A 25840-nucleotide genomic window follows, 5' to 3' on the forward strand; every position below is an offset into this window, starting at 1 on the left:
TCTATCACTCTCGAGTTTTCAGTGGGGTGAGTGTGTTCACGTTCACAAGCAGCTGCACGTGTGGGGCTGCACTTGTGCTGGTGTTTCCAGGGATGGGGGGCATCCTGTGTCCCTAGTGAAGCCGCTGGCATCCCAAGTGATGCGGCCTCCATGCTGAGTGCAGGCTGTGCCTGCGGCGCGTCCCCTTGCCGGCTGGTGCCACGTTGGCTCGGGGCTGGCCGTGGCGGGCAGGGCAGGGCAGGGGCTGTGGTGGGCACTGGACCCACGCCCGGACCTCAGTATAAATATCTTGGGCTGCCGGCAGCTGTGTTTACTTGGCCCCAGCCCGGGGGCGGCAGCAGCCGGGCAGGTCTTGGGGGTGGGGGTGACCAGGCCACAGCACAGTCACTTCCTTCTGGCCAGACAGGCCGCAGCCTCCCTGCCCCCTTTCTGGGTGGGGGCGAGGTGGTGACCCCTAATTCTGGGCTCCCAGGGGCCACCAGTGAAGCCCTGACCCCGACACCCCCACTGGGCTTCCCAGGATCTGGGAGAGAGACCAGCAGAGATGGGACAAGGGCGGTGGGCCAGGAGACAGCGGAGAGAGGAGTAGGAAAAAATGAGGGTGAAGACGAGGCGGGGGGGGGGGGGGCTCTGACAGAAAGGCATGGGGACGCGGAGACAGAGAGGGAGGGAATGACAAGGAGGGAGAGGAGAGAAGAGGAGGCAGAGGCCCGGGCACAACGAGGGGGAAGAGAAGGGGCTGAGAGAGGGGAGACGAGAAGCGATGGGGAGACGATGACAGAGAGCTGCAGAGACAGACCGAAAGGGAAGACGGAGCTAGGGGAGAGGCAGAGGAAGGAGACAGCAGCAGCAGGGAGAAGGGACAGCGAGGCAGATGGTCGGAGGGGATGAGGAGAGGGGCAGGACGCAAAGAGGTGTCAGACATGGGGGGTGGGGTGGCAGCCAGCAGAGCCTGGCCAGGACAGACAGGAGACACGGGGGTGGGGGCCGGATGCCCTCGGAGGGGCTCTCCCTTCCCTGACTCAGACTCTCCGCCCACCCCAACCCCAGAACCAGGAGTGGAGGGGCAGGCGCCTCTCTGGGCACCTCCAGGTCTCAGCGGGTCTGAGGCTGTGATGGGGGAGTGCCTCTGGGCTCCACCTCGGTCTCTGAGACAGACGCTCCTTCTCTACCATCTGACTAACCCTAATTCTGACTCAATTGCCATCTCTCATCACTTAGAAAATGTATGTAACAAATTTAGGTACGGCACAGTGTATCACAGATTTAATGATCAAATGACAGACCGCTGAAAAATGCGCCCATCACCCAGGGCTGATGCCTGTATTATGAAAGACCTCTCACAACTTGAGGGCAGCAACACAAGCACCCGAGACAAACGTCTCTCCCAACCGTGAGCCTAGCTGGCTGGCTGGCCTTGGGCCTCCTCTGGGAGACACCCTATCAGTACTGACAGTTTATACTGCATGGGACCTCTGTGATGACCTTCAGTGATGACCTTCAGTGACTCAGGTACTAAACACTAGATGATGCTGTCCATCTGTGCACAGGAAGGACAGTGCCTAGCGCGCCAGGAGGGCCCCAAAGGTGTTAGCTGCTGTTATCCTCAACAGCTAACTCTCCTTCAGTCGTTACCCCTGAAGAAGTCTGCGTCTGTCTACTCTGTGTGGCCCTGAGAGCGGACAGGCAGGCCAGGAGGTGGTCTCCAGGACTTACGATTCTACACCCGGGCTTCCATCTCTGATGGCCACGTGGCCTTGAGTACGTGACATCTCCTTTCTGGGCCTCCTGTGACCCACATACGGAATGGAGCTGAGCCCCTCGTTCGCGGGGCTGTGTGGAGGATTCAGTGCAGCATCGGGCACCTTGCTGGGGCCTGGCACAGGACAGAACTGCTCAGTAACCAGAAGTTTCCTTATTTAATAGTCTGTCTGAACATCCCTTGGCCTCTGTCTAGCTCTCACTTTCTGTGTCTGGCTCTAATTCCAGTTGAGCCAGAGGGCAGAGGCGAGGCCTGGGGGTCAAAAGCTGTGGCCCCAGGAGTCCGTGGGGTCTCCCCGGCACTCTGGGCTCCATGCTGGAGAAGGCAGTTTTGAGGGTCCTTCAGGCCTGGCTCACGGGAGTGAGGGGTCCCCGGGCCCCACCTCTCCAACACATGGCCTGTGTCCTCCCCCGCTAGCAGCTGGCCCCTTCCCTGCGTATGTCTACTGGGGGAGCGTGAGCTGGGTATGGGGGCATGGGAAGGCGGGATGCCTGGGTTCCCACAGGCCAGTGGCTGAGTCACCAGGCAGCCATCTGGCTCCCATTAGCCCAGGGCGGCAGGGGGCTCGGTGGGGCCAGCTTGGGGCAGGGATGCTGGGGCTGGCTGTGTGTGTGTGTGCGCGCGCGCGCGCGCGCGCGCGTGTGTGTGATGACTCAGGACCCATGATAACAGCCTGTGCATATTTTGGAAGTGTAAACAGGAGAGGGAGGTGGAGGAAGTGAAGGAAGGGAAAATTGTGGCTGGGCAGAGGGGGGCTGGTGGGGTTGGGAGGGGAAAGTCCCTCCTCTCCCTCTATACCCGACCTGGCAGGCCCACGATCCCACGCTGCCCCTGCACACCTCTCCCAAACCTGGGTCCTGAGGGAGAGGTGAGAGCCGGTGGCCACCCCCAAGGTCTCCCCACTGCCCACAGCGAGGCCCGATTACTCCGCAGTCAGGCTCTGTGGCCCACAGCAGCCAGGATGGGGGATGCTCAGGGCCTTGCGGGGGGGTACTGAAATCCAGAGATAAAGGCTGAGAGACAGAGGGACAGACCCAGCACAGAGGCTGCGAAAGATGGAGGGAGGCCGAAGGAGATGGAACGTAACAGAGGCAAGGAGGTGCGAGTGTGAGACTGAGCCTCAAGCACAGAGGGGCAGGAGAGCAGAGGCGGGGCTGGGGAGGGAGAGGCGGAGCTCCGCCCTGGGTTCAACCTGGCCAGCTCCAGCGACAAAGGGCCCCACTGGCCTAGGTCAAGGGGAGGGTGTTCATCCTGGGCCCTGCTGTGGGGACAGAGGCCGAGGCACAGAGAGAGGGGGAGAAAGAGAAAGACAGACAGGAAAAAGAGGGAGGTGGAGAAAGAGCGAGAGACACAGAAAGCAGGAGACAGAAAGGTGGTGAGAAAAAGACTGAGAGAGAGGAGAGAGGAAGGAGAGAGGCACCAGGGTTCAGGGGGAGAAGGAAATGGAGAGCAAGGGGGAGGGGGCCGCGGAGATGGGACCAGACCTAGCGAGGCTTGGTGGTATAGGGCAGCCACCCTGCTGTCGCCTAGAGAAAGTCACTGAGCCGGCCTGGCCTGTAACCAGCAGCCTCGTTGGGGCGGGGGACAGGGTGGGCGCAGCAGCCATCAGTCCCCGTCCAGCTCTGGGCTGGGTGCGTCCTCGGGCTCCTCCTCGTCGAAGTACCTCTCCTCTTCATCCCGGGCCACGATGTCCAGGTTGTCGAAGTCAGGGTTGTCGTCCACGGTGCTGCAGGGGGAGGGAGCTGTCAGGGGCTGGCTCTGCCTGCACCCCAGCCTCCCCGCTTCTGTGGAGAGGAGCTGGGGCCTGGGGCCCCCTGAAGTGAAAGGCCATAGGCTGGCAGCTGTAAGTCAGAGCGAACTTACAGCTGGGTTATGTTGCCTCTCTCAGGGCTTCAAACAAAAGGCAACATTTTCCAAAGCAGAGATTTTACATGAAAACTTCTGGTTTCTCTTAAAAAGCCAGAAGATGTGGTGACACATGGGCCCACATCTGGGCCCTGAGGCAGTGGTTCTCAACCAGGAAGATTCTGCCCCCCCCCCCCCCGCCCCGCAAGGAACATTTGTGATAACTGGAGACATTTTGGTGGTTACAAGTTGGGGGGCTGCTACTGGCATCCAGTGGTGGACGTCAGGGATGCTGCTCGACACCTGCCACACACAGGACAAAGGGTTATCCAGCCCCAAAGGTCCACAGTGCTGAAGTTGAGAAACCTTGCCCTCAGGCAACAAGTGATCCTAAGTTGTGAGGAGGACCCCCGGTTGTGCTCCAAACCCTACCAGGCTCCCTCACACTCTCTTTGGTGCAGGAAGCCCTGTCCAATCCAGCCCCGCCACCCCCTGATGAGACGGCCTCCCCCTCACCCCTCGCATACCGTGCTGTTCCTCTGTGCCCCTCAAGGCTCTTGCACCTGCTGCCCCCCCGCCAGGAACACTCTTCCCCAGGGTATTGATGTCGCCTACCCCTCACTTCCTGCAGGTCTTTGCTCCAATGTCACCTGCTCAGAGAGCCTTCCCCGGCCACCTCATCACCCTGCTTCCACCCCCAATGCCGGGACCCTGCTCTGTCTTTCTTCCTGGCCCCATCGCCACTAGATGTTTCGCACCTCCAGCACCTCCATTCCGCTCCTTGCTGCCTTCCTCGCCAGAATGGGACTCCTTCAGGGCAGGGAACCCTTCCATCGGTTTTGTTCCCTGCTTCGTCCCCAGTGTGGACCCAGCAGCGCCGAGCACCTGGTGGCTGAATGCAGCTCAGCAGCTGCCCCTCGGAGAGGGGACAGGCTTCAGTCCCCACCGCGCCCCATTCCTCACACCAGGGCCGACTTCCTCGTGGGCACCTGGCTTTATGACAGCAGTGGTGCCCTTACGAGGGCTCCCCACAGCCCAGGGACTCTCCTCACTGCCTTGTGTGGAACACTGAGATCAGTCAATGGAATAGTGCATCAGCCAGACTCGCCTCTGGAGCTGGGGATCCCGGACTGGACCAGTGAGGCTCTGGTACCAGGCGCTGCTGTAGCTGTGGCAATCATGACACCACCCGCCGCGCCCCTGCCGCCATTCTACTGACGAGGCTCTGCGGCTCTGCTTGTTCGTATGTCATGGGGGCTGGGTTTGAAACCAGGGCCCTCTGCTGCCACACCTGATGTTCCAGACCACAAGGCGAGGCTGCCTCCGTCGACAAAACCATTTATCTTTTACTCTGATACTTCACTCGCCTGTGTCCTTTTCCCTGATGGCAGAATCCTTTTCCAAAGCAGGTGGCCCAGGTATCTTATCCCTGGGGTTCTACTGGAGAAATGAACAACCAGCACTGCAGGGGCACCCACCACAGGCCCCTCCACGCCAGGCATTACGCTGCCAGGGATTACTTCCTGCAGCATGAGGAAGTCCGGGGTCCTGGGGGACACTTAGGAAGCTTGGAGTACTGGCATCCTGCCAGGCCACCACCACCACCTACCCAAACGGGAATGTTCCAGTGTTCTATCAATACGGGGCTGAATGTCAGCCCTGCTCACTCCCCTCCTTCAGGTGAGGGGACAGGCTCGGACAGGGACAAAGCTACTCCAAGGTCACCCACTGATCTCTGATCTGAAACCCTTAGGCTGTGTGACCCCAGAGCCCATGTCCTGTGGGGTGCCAGGCTGGGGGACTGGTGGGGGGGTGCGGGGGGGGGCACGGGAGCACCTGTAGTCAAAGTCCCCATCCTTGCCGTCCAGGAAGTGCTGGTGCATCCGGCTGGTGAACTCTTCCCGCAGGATCAGCCTCTCTTCCGAGTCGGGGACCCAGGCCTCCAAGTCTTTGTCAGGCCTCTGGTCTGTAGGGGGAGACACCCAGGGTGGGGTGTGTGAGGACTGTGCTGAACACACCTCCACAGAGAGCTGCATCCTTCGTGCTGGGTGGCACTGGGAACACAGCAGTGACCAAGACGGCCCCGTCCCTACCTTCCTGGGGCACACACTGAACACGTGACGACACAGTGCTCTGGAGGCCACAGAGCAGGGTTGGGACCTGACGCCTGAAGGGTGGCAAAGGGAAGGCACTCCTGGCAGAGGGAACGGCATGAGCAAAGGCCTGGAGGTGAGGGACTGCTTGGTGTCTTTGAGGAGCAGGGACAGGGATGCTGGAGAGGACGGGAAGGGCCAGGGCACTCAGGCCAGGTAGGGCAGGGCTGTGATCTGCTCCCGCAGGTGGGCCTGGCCTAGTGCTGTGGAGCTGAGACACACCAGCCTGGAGCCGGGCTGTGCGACACCGGGGCTTCCCCACCGCCGGGCCTCACCTTCCTCGTCGCTGTCCTCCTCCTCCTCCTCCTCCTCCAAGCAGGCCTCCTCCTCCTCCTGCTGCTGGAGCAGCCGCTGCTGCAGCTCCCGCTCCTGGTAGGACTGGAGCAGCAGGTCAGAGAGCGGGCAGGCGGGAGTGCCGGGGGGGCCGGGCTTGGGTGGCCGCTGGGCCGGGGTGCGGGCGCTGAGCTCCTCTAGGGTCAGGTACTGCCCGATGTACTGCTCATACAGCAGCGGGGCCCGAAACCGCATCTGCTCGTCGCTGAAGTACTCGCCCTCTGCACGGAGGAGACAGGGTGGGCGTGGGGGCAAGGGCCTGCGGGCCAGGCGCGGGGCTGGGCGGAGGGTGAGCGGGCCTGCGCAGACCTGTGTCCGCCCAGGCGTGGGACTGCGCTGACAGGAAGCCGTAGACACACAAGTGTGAGTGTGATCGTCCACAGTCAGCAATGTATACAAACACACGCAGATGCCTGAGGTCGTGACCACGAGAACTCATGCACGTGTCTAAGCAAGTGTGCGCGACCAGGCCTGTATCTACGTGTGGACTCATGTGTCCAAACATGTAGGGTACACAGGTTGCTGGACATCCTGGCCTGAGGCACTGCTGGCCTAGGGCCCGTGTACGACTGTGCCTGGGCAGGATTCGTGTGTGTGTGTGTGTGTGTGTGTGCGTACACTGCTGTGGGTCCCTGCATCTGGGAGCTGGTGTGCAGGACATGGCGGGCAGGTATACTGTGCGTGGAAGCCAGTATGCAGACTGTGTGTGCCTGTCTGCTGAGCCCCGTTCTGGCTGTTGGTGCACACACCTGGACATGCCTGCACTGCCGGGCACGTAAGTGTACATCTTCATGGAGCAGACGTGTGCGTGCACAGCGTCAGGTCTAGCAGGGCATCTGCCCAGGTGGGGGTGTCCCTGTTGGTCTTCCAGACCCCAGATCTCACCTCTCCCCAGAGCGTTCCTCTCTGCAACCACCCCCTCTGAGGGCCTGGCTTCCCCACTCCCCAAACCCAGGGCCTTCGTATGTCTCCGGTCCCTCAGATAACAGCTAAGCCTGCCCAGCCCCTCCCGCCCGCTGGTCCTAGCCCCGCCCTCAGAGCCCAGGAATCCTGGGACCATCCCTGTCCTGCCCTCCATCTTGCCTTCTCTCTCTTACCCGCCTTTCTCTGTTCCCCATGTTTCCCACCACATTCTGTTTCTCTCCCTCCTTCTCCCTATCTTTCACTGTCACTCTCTCTCTCTGGGTCTCAGTTTCTCCCTCCCCTCCTCTGCCCCTCTGTCTCCACCCATCTCTGTCTCTCTGGCTTTCTCAGTTTCTGTCACCTAACCCCACTTCTTTCATTCACTCATCCTCCCTCCTCTCTTCATCCCTGCTCCTCATCGGTCACTGTGCTCCACTCTCTCCGGATCCCTTTCTCTACAGCCTGTGCCTTCTCCCTAACTAGAATCTTAACTCACTCTCTCCTTCATTTGCTCTCATCTTTTTTTTTTTTTTTTTTTGCGGTACGCGGGCCTCTCACTGTTGTGGCCTCTCCCGTTGCGGAGCACAGGCTCCGGACGCGCAGGCTCAGTGGCCGTGGCTCACGGGCCCAGCCGCTCCGCGGCATGTGGGATCTTTCCGGACCGGGGCACGAACCCGTGTCCCCTGCATCGGCAGGCGGACTCTCAACCACTGCGCCACCAGGGAAGCCCCTGCTCTCATCTTTTAACTTTAGTTCTGGTGTCTTTGGTCACAAAGCTGCTTGTAACTACATCATGGTCAAAAAGGTACCAATCTTACAAAAATAATAAATAAGTAAACAAATAAAAAAGAGAAATGTACCAATGTTTTCCTTCATGCTTTTCACATGTGTTTTTTTTCAAGAGGCCTTTGCCTCTCCTGGGTCAGGAACATATTCCCCTAGGTTTCTGTCAATGCCTCTGTGTACAGTGTGAGGTAGGGATCTAGTTTCCCTGAGGGGTAACCAATTCTCACAGTGCTGGATACTGTGTCCTTGGCCTGCTGGTCTGAAATGGCACTTCTGTTATCTACTAAATTCTGACCCTTCTCACTGCCTGTCCCATTCTCTTCCCTTGGGTCCCTGTTTGTCTCTCCCTATCTCACCCTGTCACCTCACATTTCTGTCTCCGTCTCTCCCCGGGTCCCTGTCTTAAAACTTATCTCCCAGGATCTCTGTCTGCGTTTCTGTTCCTGCATCCTTGTTTCTTACTTCCTCTGCTTCAGTCTCCCCTCCCACCCAACCTGCCCGCCCCCACACCTTGGATGAGCTCACGCAGGGCAGCGTAGCGGCGGTTACGCAGGCGGGTGCGCAAGGTGCGGGGTCGGGTGCTGCCTTGCCGGGCCACTTCGGCACAGTAGAAGTCCGCGCGGTGGTCGCCGCGCAAGTGGCCAAAGCAGGCCAGGTGCTCCTCCCGGAGACCCGTGCGGAAGCGCTCCAGGAACACCAGTGGCTTCTCATGGTACAGCTGGCCCAGGATGGCCACCTTCTCCTGCTCGGTCAGGTCAGGCTCGCCCTGCTGCTGGCTGCACACGGGCAGGCGGCTGGCAGCCACGGCGTGCAGCATAGCACTCACCGTCGCGTCCCCGACCTCTGAGGGGTCAGTGTCTAGGGCCCTTGGCGCTCCTTCTGCTGCTTCTGCCTTGTCCTGGGGTCTGGATGGGACCGGCGTCCAGCTCAGCTCCCCCCAGTGCCCAGGACTGGGCTCCGTGCAGCCTGTGGGGAGAGGGAAGATCAGTCAGTCCGGGGATGGGAAAGCGGATGGGGCAGTGGGTGAAAGGGACTGGGTGCTCACTCACTCATTTCACATTTATTGAGCACCTACTATATTCCGGGCACCCTTCTAGGCCCTAGAGATACCACAGTAAGCAAGAGACTGACAGTTTAGTGGGGAACGCAGGCATGTGAAAACATAGTTAGTGAAAACATACAGTGCGTTAGGTGGTTCCAAGAGCTGTGTAGGAAAATAAAAAGGGAAGGAGGAGGGAATGGGGGTGAGGCTGCAATTTTAAATGGACAGTCAGAGAAGGCCTTGCCAAAAAGGTGACATTTCAGTAGAGACGTGAGGTGGTGAGGGACTGAGCCACGAGATTTCTGTGGGAACTGGCAGAGGGAACAGCCAGTGCAAAGGCCCTGAGATAGTGTGCTTGGTGTATTTACTTGGTCCTTGACCACTTCATTCATTGATTCACTCAATTTTGCCTTTTCCCTTGCTCACGAAATCATCAATACATTCACTAACGGATTCACTCACTCACTCATTCATTCTCTCCTACTCATTTGCATACCCATCCAACCACTCTTCAGCAACTCTAAATCTATGCCGGGCCCTGAGCTGGGCAATGCTGAGGACCCCCGGAGGGATCCAGTTCAGCTCCCAGGGAGCACCCTGTCTGATGGGGGAAGACAGGCAAGGTCAAAGACAGCACAGGCACTAGTAACAGAAAAGCTGAGCGCTGGGCAAACCCTGGTGCAAGCTGCTTCTCAAAAGTGGTGGCAACTGGAGCAAGGCTACAGCAAGCAGGAAATAAATGAAGACAGGAGGTACAGACAACTCCTTCAGCTTGGCTGGGGTGGGGAAGAGAAAGAGGGTGGTGGTTATAGGCACAACGGGTTTCAGGGAGGGTTTTTTTTTTTTTTTTTTTTTTCCCGGTACGCAGGCCTCTCACTGTGTGGCCTCTCCCATTGCGGAGCACAGGCTCCGGACGCGCAGGCTCAGCGGCCATGGCTCATGGGTCCAGCCGCTCCGCGGCACGTGGGATCCTCCTGGACCAGGGCACGAACCTGTGTCCCCTGCATCGGCAGGCGGGCTCCCAACCACTGCGCCACCAGGGAAGCCCCTCAGGGAGGGTTTTAATGACTGAGGCAAGAGAAGACTGGGCTGGACCAGGTAAAGGGGCTGTGGAGGAGGGGACAGGAGGGGGTCGTGGTTAAAAAGATGCCTGGGAGGCCGAGTAGGACAAGTCATTGGAATGAAGGGCTGGGAGGTGAGGGAGGTATCCAGTTAAGGTACAGGGCTCTGGCCAGGGGACTGGTCAAATTGTCCCTGACACAGAGACATGGATGAGGAGCAAGCCTGGGGGAAGATGCTGAGGCCGGTTTGGGGCATGGACGGTATGACAGGCCCAGGAGACATCCAAGGGGAGGCATTTACAAGTCTGCTGGTACATGGGAGACTTCTCAGGGTAGAAGTGTTGTGCTGGGGACTGAGTTATGGGAGTCGTCAGAGCAAAGAACAGAAGTAAAGCTGAAGGAAATAAGAAGTCGCGGGGAGGGTGGGGGGAGTGTGTAAGGTATGGAAAGAGAAGAGGGGCCAAGAAACAGTCCTGACTGGATGGGGAGAAGACACGTCTGTGAAGGAGGCTGTGAGAGGCTAAAAAATGGCCCCCAAAAGATAGTCACGTCTTAATTCCTGGAACCCGTGAATGTTACCTTACATGGCCAAAAAAAAAAAAAAAAGGGGTCTTGGCATATATGATTAAATTATGGATCTTGAGATAGGGGGATTATCTTGGATTATCCAGGTGGGCCCTAAACGCCATTACAAGTGTCCTATAAGAGGGAGATTTGACACACACAGAGGAGAACCCAAGGTGAAGACAGACAGAAGCAGAAATTGGAGTGATGTGGCCACAAACCAAGGAATGCCAGGAGCCACCAGAAGCTGGAAAAGGTGAGGAATGGGTTCTCCCTTAGAGCCTCTGAGGGAGCTCTCCATGGCCCTGCTGACACCTTGATTTCAACCCAGTGATACTGACTTCAGACTTCTGGCTTCCAGAACCGTGAGAGAATAAATTTCTGTTGTTTTAAGCCAGCCAGTTTGTGGTCGTTTGTTACAACAGCCCCAGGAAACTAATACTGGCTGAGCAGGAGCCCGAGATAGGAAGGATATCAGAAGGAGTGGTGTCACAGAAACCAAGGGAATATTTTCAAGGAGGATGGAGGGGTCAATGGCATTGAATTCTCCAAGTAGTCTAATAAGGAAAAAACTGAACAGAGTGACTCAGTTTAATTACACAGGGAGGTCACTGCGGACCCCGATGGGTGCAGTTTCTGAAGGTAAAAGCCAGACTGCAGTGGGTGGGTAGTGAGGAAATGGAGGCAAGTGTGTGCATGACTCTTTGGAGAAGATAAATGGTATCTGGAAGGCAGCATGGAATCAAGGGATAGATTTTCTTTTTAGGTTAAAGCTTTTTTCTTATTATGGAAACTTTCAAACATGCACATAAGTAGAAAGTACAATGACCACCCCCCCTCCACCATATATCCATCATCCAGCTTCAAAAATGACCAATTCTTGTCCAGTGATGTTTCAACCAACCTCTCAACCGCACCTCACCCCACACGGGATTACTCTGAAGCACCAGGATAGAATTTTTTTTTTTTTTTTCTGTGGTAGGTACGCGGGCCTCTCTCTGTTGTGGCCTCTCCCGTTGTGGAGCACAGGCTCCGGACGCGCAGGCTCAGCGGCCATGGCTCACGGGCCCAGCCGCTCCGCGGCACGTGGGATCCTCCCGGACCGGGGCACGAGCCCGTGTCCTCTGCATCGGAAGGCAGACTCTCAACCACTGCGCCACCAGGGAAGCCCAGGTGTCCCCTTTTAAAGAGTCCTCCTTCGCCTTCACAGGGAATCATTTCCCAGTGACACCGCAACTCCACCCTCCCGCCGCCTCCGCGTGGCCAGGACCTCACCTTCACCGGGTTCCGCCGCCGCCGTCGCAGTCGCAGTCGCTGTCGCTACGGCCTCCATCCCGATTCTCTACGACTTGTTACCTGCTGTGGCAGGCTCCGCACACCATACCCGCCCCGGTCCTCAGCGGCCACTTCCGGCCGAGCACACTACCGGGGCCGGGTGCCCCGCAGCACCAGGAACCAAAGTTCCGGGACGAAGTTGGATTTTCCTGTGCGCATGCGTGCTTCCGCCCGGCCCCGCCCACCCCAGGCAGGAAAAGGGCACCAGGGTCAGATAGATTCTTCCGGCACGCCGCACCCCCGCAATTTGAACCGCTGCGAAACTGGACTCTCAAGAGCGAAGGCTTGTTCACCCTGTGACTGCTGTGACTCCAGGGCCCAGCATGCTTAATTTGGGGATGAATGGTTTGAATGACCACCCTCCAGGGCCTCTGAGGGCTTGGGCTCTGGTTTAGACCCCAGGCTATCTTATTTCTTCACCACCTCAAGAATATTTACTAAGCCTTGTCGCTTGCTTCTGTCATCACACCCAGTCCCTGCTTAGCATGAGATAGGTGGTGAGATCAGAGACTCAACTTCCCACTTTGTGCTCCCAGGACCTGAAGAATCTTCAGGTGTGGAGAGACCTTGGTCCTGATTTGCCCTACGTGACGGGTAGGGACTCACATTCAAGTGTTACCAGTGCCCTGAGTGGGCAGGGCTGATGGACCCAGAGGTCCAGCTAAGGGAGCTGCCCACCCAAGCCTGGAGGGCCATGGGAAGGTTCTTTTCTGAGAGTAAAGGACACCCAAACTGAGACCGGAAAAATGATCAGGAATCAGGATAAGAGAGAGGTAGAGAAGCGTCTCATGTAGGAGGATGGGCAAGGCAAACCCCTGGAGAGGAAGGCAGGCATCAATAGTTCTGGTTGCTTCTGTATGGCCAGGTAATAGGAAAGGAGTTCTAACTTGAAGGTCATGATTGGGCTGCAAGGATTGGAAAACCTCACAAATCTTTATGCAAAATTCCACGTACACATGTATTTCCAAGGCAGAAGTTCATGGCATTTAGATTCTAAAAGGGATTTGTGATTCCCCTAGAACTAGTGATCTTAAGTTTGAAAGGGTAGTGGTAAAAGGTAATGCCAGTGAGGTCACCAGGGGCCAGGCATGTGGAGCCTGTAAGCCATAAGTAGCTTGAGCTCCTTTATCCTGTGGGGAGTGAGCAGGGGGGTATCAGGGTAAGGGACTGGAGGTCAGAGAGATCTGTGAGGAGGCTGATGCAGTAACCCAGATATTAAGGCCAAAGGCAGAGGAATAACCTCCCGTTTGCATTCCCAGGATAAGGGATCTGGAGAAAAGTGGCTCATTTGTCACTTGAGATAGATGGGGACTGACTACACTTAAGACATATCGCCAGGAGAGGCCAGCAGAGGGCACTGTTGCCCAACACATGGACCTGCAGGGAAGGGGACTTTCCAGCCTAGAGGACCTGAGGCCCTCCCTAGGGAGAGGCCGCTCTAGGATTCCCTTTAGCCCAACTAACCATCAACCTTGGCTCCTCAAAAGTAGTCAACCTTCTTCCTCCCTGTTTTGTAGCCTGTGTTCCCTTCACAAGGCTCTGAGATAGTTCCTGTGAGGGAAGAGATGGAGCTGAACTGGCTGCTCCTGTGCCCCAGCCTTGTCCCTCACAAGGGGCCCGGAGTACAGCATGCCTAAGGGGATTGAAGAAATGACTCAAGTTGCTGGGGAAGGAGGATAGGCTGTGGGGATGCAATCAGAAAGTCCTTTTTTTTTTGCGGTACGCGGGCCTCACTGTTGTGGCCTCTCCTGTTGCGGAGCATGGGCTCCGGACACGCAGGCTCAGTGGCCATGGCTCACGGGCCCAGCCGCTCCGCGGCATGTGGGATCCTCCCGGACCGGGGCACGAACCCGTGTCCCCTGCATCGGCAGGTGGACTCTCAACCACTGCGCCACCAGGGAAGCCCCAGAAGGTCTTTTGTCGCAGCTCATTCCTCTTTAAAAAATTTCCCTTCTCCACGAAGGCCTCACCTCACCACCCCCCTCCACCCCAAGCTCTCACAGCTGACCTTGGCGCTGCCACCATTCCATGACAGGTCCGTGTTACCTCTGGACTGAGAGCCCCATGAGGGCAGGGTCCAGGACTGCCTTGGTCATGCTGTGTCCTCAGCACTGTCCAGAGTGGGTGTGGGTAAGGAACAGAGCAAGTACCTAACACTGGCTAGATAAAGAAGCTCCTGGAATCCCCACTAGCCTGGATCCAGGAGCACGGTCAAGAACCATCCTAAGTCCAACACAGAGGGCAGTCACACCAAGGGATGACCCCAACAGTCCAGCCCTAGTTTCCAACCATCACCCTACCTTGCTCTCTGCCTAGGGACTTGTTCCATCCTTTTCTACTCACAAATTCCGGGAGGGATCTGGGATTGTGGGTGAACTGGAAAGGGCAGAGACCAGAAAACCACGTTAAAAATGAACTAGTGGATTTTAAACTGAGGGCCCCAGGTTTAAGGGGGCATCCCCAGCACCAAAAATGGGGACAGGCACACAAATCCCACAATAAGTGTTTAATGAGTGAGTAAATAATGTCCCCTTGAAAAGGCCCCCGCCCCAATTAAAGGCCAACTGCAGTAACACTTCAGGGTTGAAACCTTGCTTCCTTCCTGCTAGGAGGTGCCATGTCATTTATTGAAACAAAACAAAAACAAAACAAAACAGGGCAAACACATTTCTTAATAAGTGCAGTTTGTTAAAGTCCTATTAAAACATATGGGTCAAGGGGAAGTAAAAATAATCAGAGGATCACTGTAGGAAAAACCTTTAGGTCTGGCACCTGGGAGACCTTTGGAGAGGAGGCAGTGGGAGAAACTTCATGTTCTGAAAGGAAGGAGCCCCCCAACTCCCTTCTTCCCTCTCACCCGATTAATCCCACCAGAAACTACCAAGACGCCCGGAATAAAAGGTTTCAAGTTCAATAGTCACACTCTCTCCAAATACAAAAGGCAGGTACAATTCAACTGAACACAGAAGCTTGTGTGCAAAGTTACCGGAAACTGAGACACTGTATAAAAAGTTAGGTTAAAGATGATTCTGTGGTTTTGTTTTGTGTGTGTTTTGTTTTGAGGGTGTGGCTCTTCCTCGGTCACCTGAACTCAGCAAAGAAATGGTTATCCTGATGGAATATCAACAGCCGACCCACAGTAAAAAGGGACAAATTCTAAAAATTAAAAAAAAAGCATAATTACCAAAAAAATATGTCACTTCTTCCTCCCTCTGCATTTTGCTTTTTTAAACTTGTGTGTTTTTAAGTTTTTGATTTTTTTTTTTTAAATTCTGAAAAGTAGACAGTAAAACAGCTCCTGGAAGAATTTACAACCAACTGCATGAGAATCTGGGAAGCTGAGGGGCTGGAGCAGGGCTGGGACCAGAGGACAGGATGGGGCACCCCCCACAGCCCTGTAGCCTCACTGTACGACCAAGGGAGGGGGGGGTCTTTAGTCAAAAAGGAGGAAGGGAGGAAGAGGAAGAGGAGGGGGGTGGGGGGACAAACAAAATAAATGGTCATTGTTGCCTGTTTGAATCCGGAGGAAAATGCCCGGCCCTGTGTGGGGGAAGAGCCCCTTGGAGGAGAGGCAGCCCTGGGAGGACCCGTCCCCCAGCACCACGTGACCCGGAGGGGGTGGACAAGGGGGGCCAAGGTGGGCGCTGGTGGAGGAAGCCGGCAGGGGCCTCCAGGACACACTGGCTACTGTGTGCTTGTGCCCCCCTGTGTGTTCCCGGAGTAGCTCCCGTAGTCATAGTTCCCGTAGTACGGTGGCCACTGGCCCTGGTTCTGATAGTACTGGTTCCACTGCTGGGCATACTGGGGAGAGAGAAACCAAGAGCACCAGGTTGTCGTTCATCCAGACCCACATCTGGCTTCTCCCCTGACCCCACCCTCACCCATGGTGGAGATGGGTACGGTGATGACAGTCAACACATAGGTCTGACAGAGAAATCAAGGTACCTTGGGAGGATAAGTGAATGATCTAATGTCACATGGGTGGGCAGTTAGAGACTGAAGCCCAGGTCTCCCGGGTTGCCAACCTAATGCCCTTTCAGGTATAGCTAGATACCATGTTCAAAATACTCAAAAGCAGGTATGGGGCCTAGCATGAACCAATCAGAATGGACACTGGCCATGGTACTGAATCAGGGTTTGAGGCCCCCTGCTAAGCCCTCTGCTTGCTGCACTGGGGAGAGGAACTAGGACGGCAGTTACTTAGCAGCCAGTGTAGAAGTGTTCAAGAAACGGCATGGCTATACTGTACTAGATGGACACCAGCCCAAGGCCAGAGAGCTGCCCATCTTTTTAGGGATAAGCAGGGACACAGGTCTGGGAATACACACCCCTGTGGGGCCCCTAGAAGTCTCCCCATTCTCCCCCCTCTGCTTGTGGCACTTACCTGTTGGTACTGGTTATAGCTGGGCTGAGGGTAGGTCTGTGCGGTAGGGGGCGGTGGAGGGGTGTAAGGGGCTGGGTTGTAGCCGCCGTAGCTCCCATAGTTGTAGGCAGGTGGTGGCGGAGGTGGAGGTGGTGGAGCTGTGTAGCCCTGGCTGTAACCTCCCTGGTTGTAGGGAGGTGGCTGGCTGTAACTCGGCTGGGAAGTGGAGGGAAAAAAACAAGTCTCTGTGAAACAGCCACCTCAGCTGGGATGGAGGAAGGGCCTTTGTAAGCAGTGGGTCCACAAAGGAACTTCCCTGGTGGACGCTGTTTCAGGGCTGAGAAGGAGGTGGGTCAGCTCTGTGACATGGCAGGACAGGGTAGGATCAAGAGCTAAATTCTGGACTCTAATCCCAGCTATGAGACCCTGGAGGAGCAAGGCACACAGCAGCTCTTGAAATCCCAGTGTTTTCTTTTTTCTCTGTAAAATGAGAATTACAACAGAACCACCCCTTTGGATTGCCTTGCATATTCACTAAGCTTACGTGCACCATCCATTGGGCACAATAAATGGTGGTATTTGTTATTGGAAGACCTGCTAAGAAAAACTGTAGTGGCAATTTCCTAAGTGCTTCCCATGTCCAGGCTGGATCCTCAACTCCTCTAATCCCCCCATCAACTCTCTGAGGCAGGCTCCATTGGCTTCGTTTTACAGAGAAGGAAGGTGAGGCTCAGGAAGGTGAAATCATTAGGCCCAAGCCACACAGGTAAGAAGTGGCAGAGCTGTGACTTGCCCCCAGGTCCGCCTAGTTCCAGAGCCTTACCTGCAAAGCTATGATGTCATCTTCCCCTCACAACAAACCGTGGAAGTAAGTTCTACTACTAACTCTAGTCCTTTATGAGGAAAACGAGGTCCCAAGAGGTGAAGCTGTTTGTCCAAGGTCACAAAACCAGAACGCTGTGGGGCTGGGGTTTGAACTTGTGTCTGCCCAACTCCTGTTCTAGGAAGTATTCTGGTTAGCCCAGGACTAGAACCATTCACCTGTGTCTCCTGGCAGCTGCCTCCAGGCCTGAAGTGTGGAAGGTGCTCAGTAAACGGGGACTGCTCTGGTTAAGGGGCCTGTGTGCACCAGAGCTGAGCACTGGCTCACTGAGAACTCAAACTGAGCCTGGAGCTGCTCCGCAGTGAAGCTCTCAGGGCAGAGGTCAAGTCCTCACCAACCTTAGAGTCTGTCCCTACATCTAAAGACAAGGGGATCAGCCCCTTCAAGCCTAGGTTGAAGGGGTAACTCCAATTGAGTGCTTTCTTGGGGATTCAGTGAGGCCAGTGACACAGCCAAGAGAACGCAGCCAAGAGAAATGCACTTGCTTGTGGGACCAACACATACAGCCCGCCCTGAGAGGGATGACAGAACAGGTAGGTTCCCCGATTTACTCTGGGTCTGGAAGGCATCTGGGAATATCTAGCGTCTGTCTCAGCCAAAAGCACTGGCAGGGAAGGGAGAAAGGGCAGGGCTGGAGGCAAGAGTGAAGACCTGTGGCTGGAGCACATGTTGGTGATTTCCCTGGACCCACCTCCTCTCACCTGTTCACACACACACGCACGCTTATCCTCTCACCTGTGGAGGGCTGTAGCTGCTGACAGTAGGGGTGCTGGTATTGGCGCTCGAGCCAGGGATGTTGCTGTTCTTAGCGTAGCTGCCGGCCCCTGGGGGGTTCCGAGCAGGGCTGTAGCTGGGTGGTGGTGGAGGCTGCTGTGGCGGTGGCTGCGGTGGCGGTGGCTGCTGTGGTGGCGGCTGTTGCTGGGGAGCCCGGTTGTAGCTGCCTCGGGTGTTGGAGTTGTTGTTATCCCGGCTGTTGTTACCCCAGCGGTTCTGGTTGTAGCCACCACCTCCACTGCGGTTGAAACCTGCATTGGAGAATCAGGTGAGAGGCCCCACTGTTCTCAGTTTGGGACCCTCAGGAGCTGGGCTGTCTTGAAGACTGCTGTAGCTCCAGTGTGACCAGGCACAGAGCAGGAGCCCAGTCCCAGTGAACAAGTAAAGCACCCCCTCCGGCCTTCCCCAGAGCCCTGGGAGCACCCCCCGCATGCCGCCCTGGTAACACTCAGTTGTTAGGGCCTGCTGACAGGTTTGTCTTGCCCACTGGACTGTAAGCCTGGGACCACGGCTGTCTTAGTCTCTACTGTGTCCCCAACATCTAAGCACTGGGGACAGTCCTTTTCAGGCTTGGCCAAATGGGCTGGCCTCTTCTGAGCCTTTGTGCAGTTTTCATGAGCCCAGAACCCTTCCCCCAGCCAATTCCTACTGGCTTCTGGACCTCAGCTTAGATATCAGCATTTCAAGAGGCCTTTCCTGAGCCCTGCTCCCCTGCAGGCTGGATCAGGTATCACTGGAGCTCAAAGTACCCCCAGGCTGTGCCATTCAGCCCAGAATCCTTCTGGACTGTCACTACAGGATGATATAGTGTCTGGGTCAAGGCTCTGTCTCCAAAACCACCCAGCACAAGACTGAAACAGAGTAGGGCATGCTTATTAAATCATGATCATACACTTCAGAGATAGCATAACTTAGTAAGAACCTGGGCTCTGGATCCATCATCACTTGATCCCAACTATGGATTCAGCTAGGTGAATCTTGGGCAAATTAACCTCTCCAAGCCTGTTTCTCCATGCGTTTCAGAAGCAAAACCATTCCTAATATTTGCCCTGTGTCAGGTCCTGAGGTGGGACCCAGGACTGGCAGTAAACTCGGTCTGGCCGCTCTTCTCAAGAAGCTCATGGTCAGATGAGGGGTGGGAAAGATTCATAAAAATAATAGCAATGCGACATACAAATGGGCAAGGGCTTCAGGAGCAATGTCCAGGGGGAGCATGACAGTGGGAGAGTTTCCCTGAGGCCCCAGACTCTGATTTATCTTAGTTCTCTACCAGAGTTCAGCCCACTGCGGGTGACAGGGAAATGTCATCTGCTGACTGAGGAAGCATTCACAAAATGCAACCCTGAACCAGGAACCAAAAGCAGGGACAGCTCAGTGTGAGATGCCTCACCTCCTCGGTAGCTGCCTCCTCCGCTGCCTCCTCCCCGATTCTGGAAGCCTCCTCGGTTGCCCCCAGGGGGACCTCGGTTGTCATAGCGCTGGAAACCGCCGCCACCTCCACGGCCCCGGAAGCCGCCACCGCCTCGGTTGTCAAAGCGCTTTTCAGGGGGTGGCCCAGCCTTGCGGCCTTCCTCATTGTATTGCCTCACCAGCTTGTCTGCTTCCTCTCGCTGCAGCTCAATGAACAGCACCTCGTCCAGGAAGTCCCCAACATCTGGCAACGTGAAGTTGGCTAGGAGGAAGGGAGGGCCCCAGAGGGAACAAGAAGAGGCGGTCAGCACCTTCAGAGGTCTGGTCTCCTTCACCCCCAGGACACTGGCCTGCCAGAAGGGAGGAGGAGGAGGGGACTGCAGTATGAGTGACAGAGGAGAGACAGGGTCCCAAGCTCGGCCTCCCTGACAACAGTAAGGGGCTAACAAAGACCCTCTCCTCCCTTTCCTGAAGAGGTGGCTAAGCCCCACCAAACCAATGTTTTATAACCCAGGGAGTGAGCCTGGCAGGTAAAATCATCTTCCTTATTTTTACAGAGAAGCAAACTGAGGCTTGCTCAGCTAGCCCACCCAGTGGGTGCCAGAGGCAGACGGCCAACCGTGCAGGTCTCTCAGCCCCTGTTCCCACACATCCTCTCCCTCATCCTGCCGCAGCCCCATCTAGTCTGAAAACCCTGCCCCAGGAGGGATACAGGCAGCTTTTCCATTCACAGCTGTACTAGACGGGGAAGGGACAAAGCAGAAGCACAAAAAGAATGAACGAGATAAAAAAAAGAATAATCAAGAAGCTGGGGAGGGAAAAACTATGCAAAGCCCTTTTTCTCTTAAGGACCCTGCTGCGATGTCCCTCGGGGAACCGCTCATTTCCTACCTTTCATTTCTAAGACCGCGTGATCGGGGACATCCTTCCCTTCTTCGTCGGTTCGCTTTATTGTTCGGTCTTTTAGGTCCTCATCAGTGGGACAAATTACAATAGCTTTGCGCTGGAAGCCTTCAAATGGTCTCATTTTTCGTCTCTGGGCTGACCCATAAACATTTGTCTAGGGGTAGGTAACAGAAGAGGCAAGAGATGGTCATTACAAGTTGGTCTTTTCCTCTGTGGGGTATTATGTAGGCCAGGGACTGAGAAAGGGATACTAGTTCTCCAAGCAGAGAAACTCAGGAAACTGCTCTTCACTTTTAAGATTCTTGAGACTACCCTCAGAAAATGAACTGACTTGGGAAAGTGGCTGCTGACAGTAACAGGACAAGGGATTCCTAAAGTTTGAGCTTTGCTTTTTTAATCCAATTTGTTCGTGGTATTGTGCATTACAGCCCCCTCAGCCCCCATTCTAAAAGTAACATGCTCACAGTAAAAAAATTCAGAGTACAAGCTATAAAGTTTAGAGTAAGAATCCTTTCATCCACCTACTGCCATTCCTACCTCCCAGAGATGACCTGTATTGAATTTATGTATTTCTAGAAATATCTGTGTGATTTTTTTTTCTTCTTCTTTTTTTTTGGTATGCGGGCCTCTCACTGTTGTGGCCTCTCCCGTTGCGGAGCACAGGCTCCGGATGCGCAGGCTCAGCGGCCATGGCTCACGGGCCCAGCCGCTCCGCGGCATGTGGGATCTTCCTGGACCGGGGCACAAACCCGTGTCCCTTGCATCGGCAGGCGGACTCTCAACCACTGCACCACCAGGGAAGCCCTGCGTGATTTTTAACACTAATGGAATCAAACAACACACACTCTTCTGAAGTCTTTTTTTCACTTAATGTTTCCCTGTCATTTTTCTGTGCTGGTGTTTTCCTTTTTTTCCTTTTGGGCTGCACCACGCAGCTTGCGGGATCTTAGTTCCGACCAGGGATTGAACCTGTGCCCTCGGCAGTGAAAGTGCAGAGTCTTAACCACTGGACCTTTACGGAATTCCGTGGTATTCTCCTTTAATAATATTTATAGAATGGATGCCATAATTAACCAGCCCCTTTGACAGTTGTATAGATCATTTTCATCAACACCGTGGTTCTTTTATTCCCTTAGTCCTGCTCTAAAACACCAGACTCACCCACAAGCTTCTAACCAGGGAGCTTGACAAGGCGATAACTTGTGCTTTTAGCAAGTGCAGTTTTGCTACTTTCTCTTCCCTTTTTCTAGATGATGGTTAGGTGCTTCCTGGGCTGGTGCTGGCATAGAGCAGTGCTCTATGACACATCTGATTGACAGCCGTAGTAAAGATAGCTTCCATTCATTGAATACCTCCCACATGCTGGGCCCTTTGGGACTGGCGCCCAGATCTGTCAAACCCCAGTGCTCCACGGACTCAGCCTGTGTACCCGAATCACTCAGACACTACTGAAAAAGAGAGTGGCTCAAACCCCACCAGAGTATTCCCCAACCCGTCTCTGGAGGTGGGACCCAGGCACCTGTATGGGTATCTTTTCCCATTCAGACACTCAACAGAACTGGAGTAATAAGTAATGTTGCATTTAAACAACTTTTAGTAGCTCTGAAAGGTACTCAAGGGAGAAGCCACAGAGGGGAAGAGATCTGTAAAGGGGCATGCACAAACAGACAAAAAAATGTTGTATTTTGAAGATGCAGCCTGGCAGGGTGGAAAAAGCCCAGCATCAAGTCCTAGTGTGGCCACTCACTCACCGTGGCCAGTCCTTGTAGTTGCTTCATCTGTTAAAATGGAGGGAAAAAAGCCTCCCTCCTGGGCCTGGTGAGGACTGAGCGGGAAAAGGACCACAAAGCAACTGACCAAGTGTGAGGAACTCCTGGACTGGGGGCTACATTGTGGCCTCCAGGGTGGAAGCTGCCTTGACAGAGGCAGGTAGCGCAGGGGGGATGGCTCAGCACACCCTCGCTCTAAGGCGACTTGGTCAAGTCACACTGTGTGGCCCTGAGTGAGTGACTTCCACTCAGAGCCTCAGTCTGCATACCTACTAAGTCTCAAGCCCTGAAAGTGGAAAACAATAGGAAGATCATATGGTCACTATTAAGACTGAAGGAGCTCATGTGAGTAAAAGCCTTTGGTTAGCCCAGGGTCTGGCTCACAGCCAACACTCAACAAATGGAGGTCACGGTTGATATGATGTGGCCGTCACTGGGTGGGGTACACTGGATCTTCTTACTGTAAGGTTGAGTTGAAGCAACTCAGACCAAGGAACGTCAAGCTATAGTGACTTCCCATCAGAAAGGCAGGGATGGTGAGACAGGGTGGAAGGAACACAGGCTCTGAGGTTGAAATCGCAGCTGTGCCCTCTATTTGTGAGGCTGTAGACAAGTCACTTAATTAGTCTGAGTCTCAAATTTCTACATCTGTAAGACAGAGATCGTATCACCCTCCTCCTGGCTCTGGTGAGGATTTATAGATGTGAAAATGGCAGGGAAAGAAGTCTGCAAATATGTCCAACAGGACTGACAATGTCCTAGGAGAGGCTTCCCAATGGAAAGGACCAAGGAAAGCTAAGTTTGAGGAAAAGATGAGGCACAAGAGAGCCTATTCCAAAACACAAGGAACAGGAAGCTGGGTTATGGGTCAGCCAGAGGCCAGGGACGCCAGTGCACACCTGTTGGGAGATGTGGGCTGTGGGTACAGCTGTTTTCTAAACCAACCCAACTCTGTGGCCCTGACACACACAGCAGGCAAAGATGGTCTTCCCTGTTCCCCAGGGAAAATGTCTCAACATTAACTGGGGGTGGGGGCCCTCAAAGTGGGTGTGTGTGGTGGGCATACACGTGTTATAATCTGTGCCTTGAGCACTGGGCCAAGGAGAGGTCTTGAGCCACAAATGGTTAAAAAGCACACAGGTTACAAAGGAAAAGTCAAGCCCTTCTCCTCACTGCTCTTCCTAGACTCCATTCCTAAAAGCAAATCAGGTGGCATCTGGTCACAGGAAGACAGAATTTGCTTTCCTCTAGCTAAATAATGAGGTTTTCTCCTGGCACAAAACCCAGAGTAGGCGGGTGCCAGGGGTGACTGTGGCCCCAGCCACTCTGTGGACCCATTCTACTGTTGGCTTGCCCGTAAGAAGTGATCCTATTTTGATTCCTTTGAACCCCAAGGACATGGATAAACACCCCTTGGTGGTTTTCTATGGATGAGACCTACTCCGTCAATGTCCTGATGAGGGAATAGAGAAGAGAAGCATCACTGCCAAGAGGGCTAGTCCCTGCAGCTTCACAGTGGGAGGGATGGGGGCAGAGCAGACAGGACTCATAAACAGCTGGTCTCTGTCCTGGGAAGTGGCTAGACTCTGAGGAATGGCTCCTCAGACATTTTGGAACTGAGGTGCTGAGAACCCTCTTGGTGACAATTTTCAAGACCGCGCCTCCCTCCCCTCCCTCCTCGGCTTGAGGAAGGAAAGAAGAGCAACTAGGCCAGCCAGCAGAAATGCAAACGCTTGGCTTCGCTGGAGGAAAGGGAGTTAGCTGTTGGTGCCGTTGCCACAGCAAACACAGTGAGGTCAGAGCCCCTGGGCTGGCCCGGCACTGCTGTGGTCGCTGGGGGACGCTGCTAAGAGACCAGCACAACGGCAGGTCAGCTTTTCCCGCTGTGCAGGCTCCCTTGGCCTAGCTCCTGCTTCTCCCAGCCCCACCCTGCTTGAAGATGCTGATTCTGAGGAGGTCGGGGGCCGCCTGTGTTCCCTGGCCCCAGGCTACTTCCATTGCCCCGTGATGTGGGCCGGAAGGACAGGGGCTGGGTTTCTCAGAGCAGCTGCGGGGGTACTTTTGGTGTGTGACAGTCTGGGGGAGTAGGGAGGAACACAGCAGGCTGTGAGCAGCCTGAGGTCTCTAAGAGCCCCTCTGTCCCCTGTCAACTCTTGTCCCCCACCCACAACTCAACAAGGTCAGGCTGGCAGCAGGAGACAGGGTTGGATCCCAGGGGAGCAAACGTAAAGCTGGTGACGCAAGAGTTCACTCTAGCCTCAGCGTGAGATGAACCCAGTAGAACGAACCACTTGTGAGGTAAGAGACTTGGCCAGAGTGTCAACAATGGAATGGGCTGAGGCTCTGGGGGTGGGGAGGAGAGAGGAAAGAAACATCCTCTTCTCCAACGCCTGCCAACAAGAGGCAGTTTACTTTGGGTCTCCACTGTAGCCCTGGGTTTCTGTTTCAGGCAAAGGCGTGGCTCTTGCCAACAGGGATGCAAAGCAGGACTACAATCATTTGTTCTGAGGGCTGAGGCAAAGTCAGCGATGTTGTCATATCCAGCCCTGACTCTGATCACTGCCTGGCCTAGCTCTGGGCTGTTAGAATCCTAAGAGAACTCCTAGCCTGCAGACCTCAACCCTGGGGGTGGTTTGGGCCCTCACATTGGCCCTGCAGGGGCCTTCTCAGAAGCCTCCAGGAAGGCAAGTTTGCTGCCTCACAGAGGCCAGCTCCTACTCTGCACCTTGGTAGGCAAGGGACAGGCCAGGCAGGGTTTCATTCCAGAGGATTTCCACTGGCAGCAGAGCCACCTGAAGCAATGTGGCCTACCTCTTCTTTCTTTTCTTTTTCTCCTCGGCTGTTCCACTGCTCTAACACCCACATGATCTGAAGAGAGTACTCAGGTCACCATGGAATGTAAGTAAAAGCCCCAACTACACGGTTCACTTGGCCTAGCTTGGCTTCTGTAGCTACGTTCTCCTCCCCTCTCAAGGAGGGGCATTTCTGAGGTCAAACTACCAACAGGAGGCCCAGAAGAGCCAAATGTGAGGAGGTCTGACCACTCAGGAAAAACCAGAGAAGAAAAAAGATGGTGCTGGGCTGAGATCCAGGGACCGCAGGGACTTTGCCTGTAGTACCAGTTTCTGCTCTGGGAATCCCATCTAACTCAGGAGACAGCTAAGCATCAACTTACCCCTCACTGCCAACGCTGGTGGGGTAGGAAATGCCAGGGTCTGGCCTGGGGCCTGCTCTGTATCTCCTACACACACGCTCACCCACCCAGGGTTTTCTGGAACACACTTTTTGGGGTTTAAGCCAAAACAGGTCGAACCACTGGCTTCAGACCTCTTCCCAGGCCTCAGTAATCTCCAGTTTCGGGCCCCAAGTCAATCCTCCAATCTGTGGCCAACCAGAGAACCCTGCTCCCCCACCTTCAGAGTTTACGTTCTTTGGCCTCACTGTTGGCCTAGAACACTTGGCCTGATCTGCATGTTTCTCCACCAGGAGGCCAGCAGCCCTGAAGACCACAGGTGCATCTGGAACAGCCCTGGACCCTGTGCCTGAACAAGGCAGCATACGCTGAGAGGGCCAACGGCAAGTCTTTACTGTGCTCAACTGTTCTGTGCCTGGCTGAGGGGCTGGGGCCCTGACCTCTAGAGAAAGCCCACTTTGAAATGCTGGACAGAGATGTTAAGACAATTATAACCTCTAGGATTATAAACTTTCTCCATGGGCCACATATTTGAAATGGGTTTCACAGCTGATTTAACTAGTAAACTGAGAAAAAGACAGGCAGGGAATACTTGCTGGGGTATCCAAAAAAGGAATTCTCAAGGTATTAAAACACCACTGCTCTATCTTTCAGGACAGAATCCCACTGAGGCCAAGCTGGACTACAGCTCCAAAATGCCCTGACAAGAAAAATGGGGCAAAGTGAGGCTAGGGTTAACAAACAAACAAAGTCTTCAA

General features: G+C 54.9%; 2 protein-coding genes across 3 annotated transcripts in view; both read right to left on the reverse strand.

Moving 5' to 3' along the window:
* Window positions 1–1253: 1253 nt before the first annotated feature.
* Window positions 1254–11923, reverse strand: CCDC97 (coiled-coil domain containing 97). Of its 2 annotated transcripts, XM_032612088.1 has the most exons (6): window positions 11725–11923; window positions 8293–8748; window positions 6036–6314; window positions 5444–5573; window positions 3426–3488; window positions 1254–1876 (listed from the first exon to the last, which is right to left on the reverse strand). In XM_032612088.1, exons 1-6 carry the CDS (start codon window positions 11780–11782, stop codon window positions 1591–1593), a joined length of 1272 nt encoding a protein of 423 aa, XP_032467979.1. In that variant the 5' UTR covers window positions 11783–11923; the 3' UTR covers window positions 1254–1590. The 2 variants fall into 2 exon arrangements, with proteins under 2 accessions (XP_032467979.1, XP_032467980.1); XM_032612089.1 differs by having other exon boundaries at window positions 1254–3488.
* Window positions 11924–14367: 2444 nt separating this feature from the next.
* Window positions 14368–25840, reverse strand: part of HNRNPUL1 (heterogeneous nuclear ribonucleoprotein U like 1) — a 34690-nt gene continuing 23217 nt past the window's right edge. Inside the window, 5 exon segments of the mRNA XM_032612086.1 lie at window positions 14368–15585; window positions 16169–16363; window positions 17766–18055; window positions 19195–19476; window positions 20106–20274. Coding sequence (XP_032467977.1) covers window positions 15469–15585; window positions 16169–16363; window positions 17766–18055; window positions 19195–19476; window positions 20106–20274 — 1053 coding nt within the window. The 3' untranslated portion in view covers window positions 14368–15468.

Source organism: Phocoena sinus, chromosome 19, assembly GCF_008692025.1.
Source record: "Phocoena sinus isolate mPhoSin1 chromosome 19, mPhoSin1.pri, whole genome shotgun sequence".
In the NCBI taxonomy this organism is placed as follows: Eukaryota; Metazoa; Chordata; class Mammalia; order Artiodactyla; family Phocoenidae; genus Phocoena; species Phocoena sinus.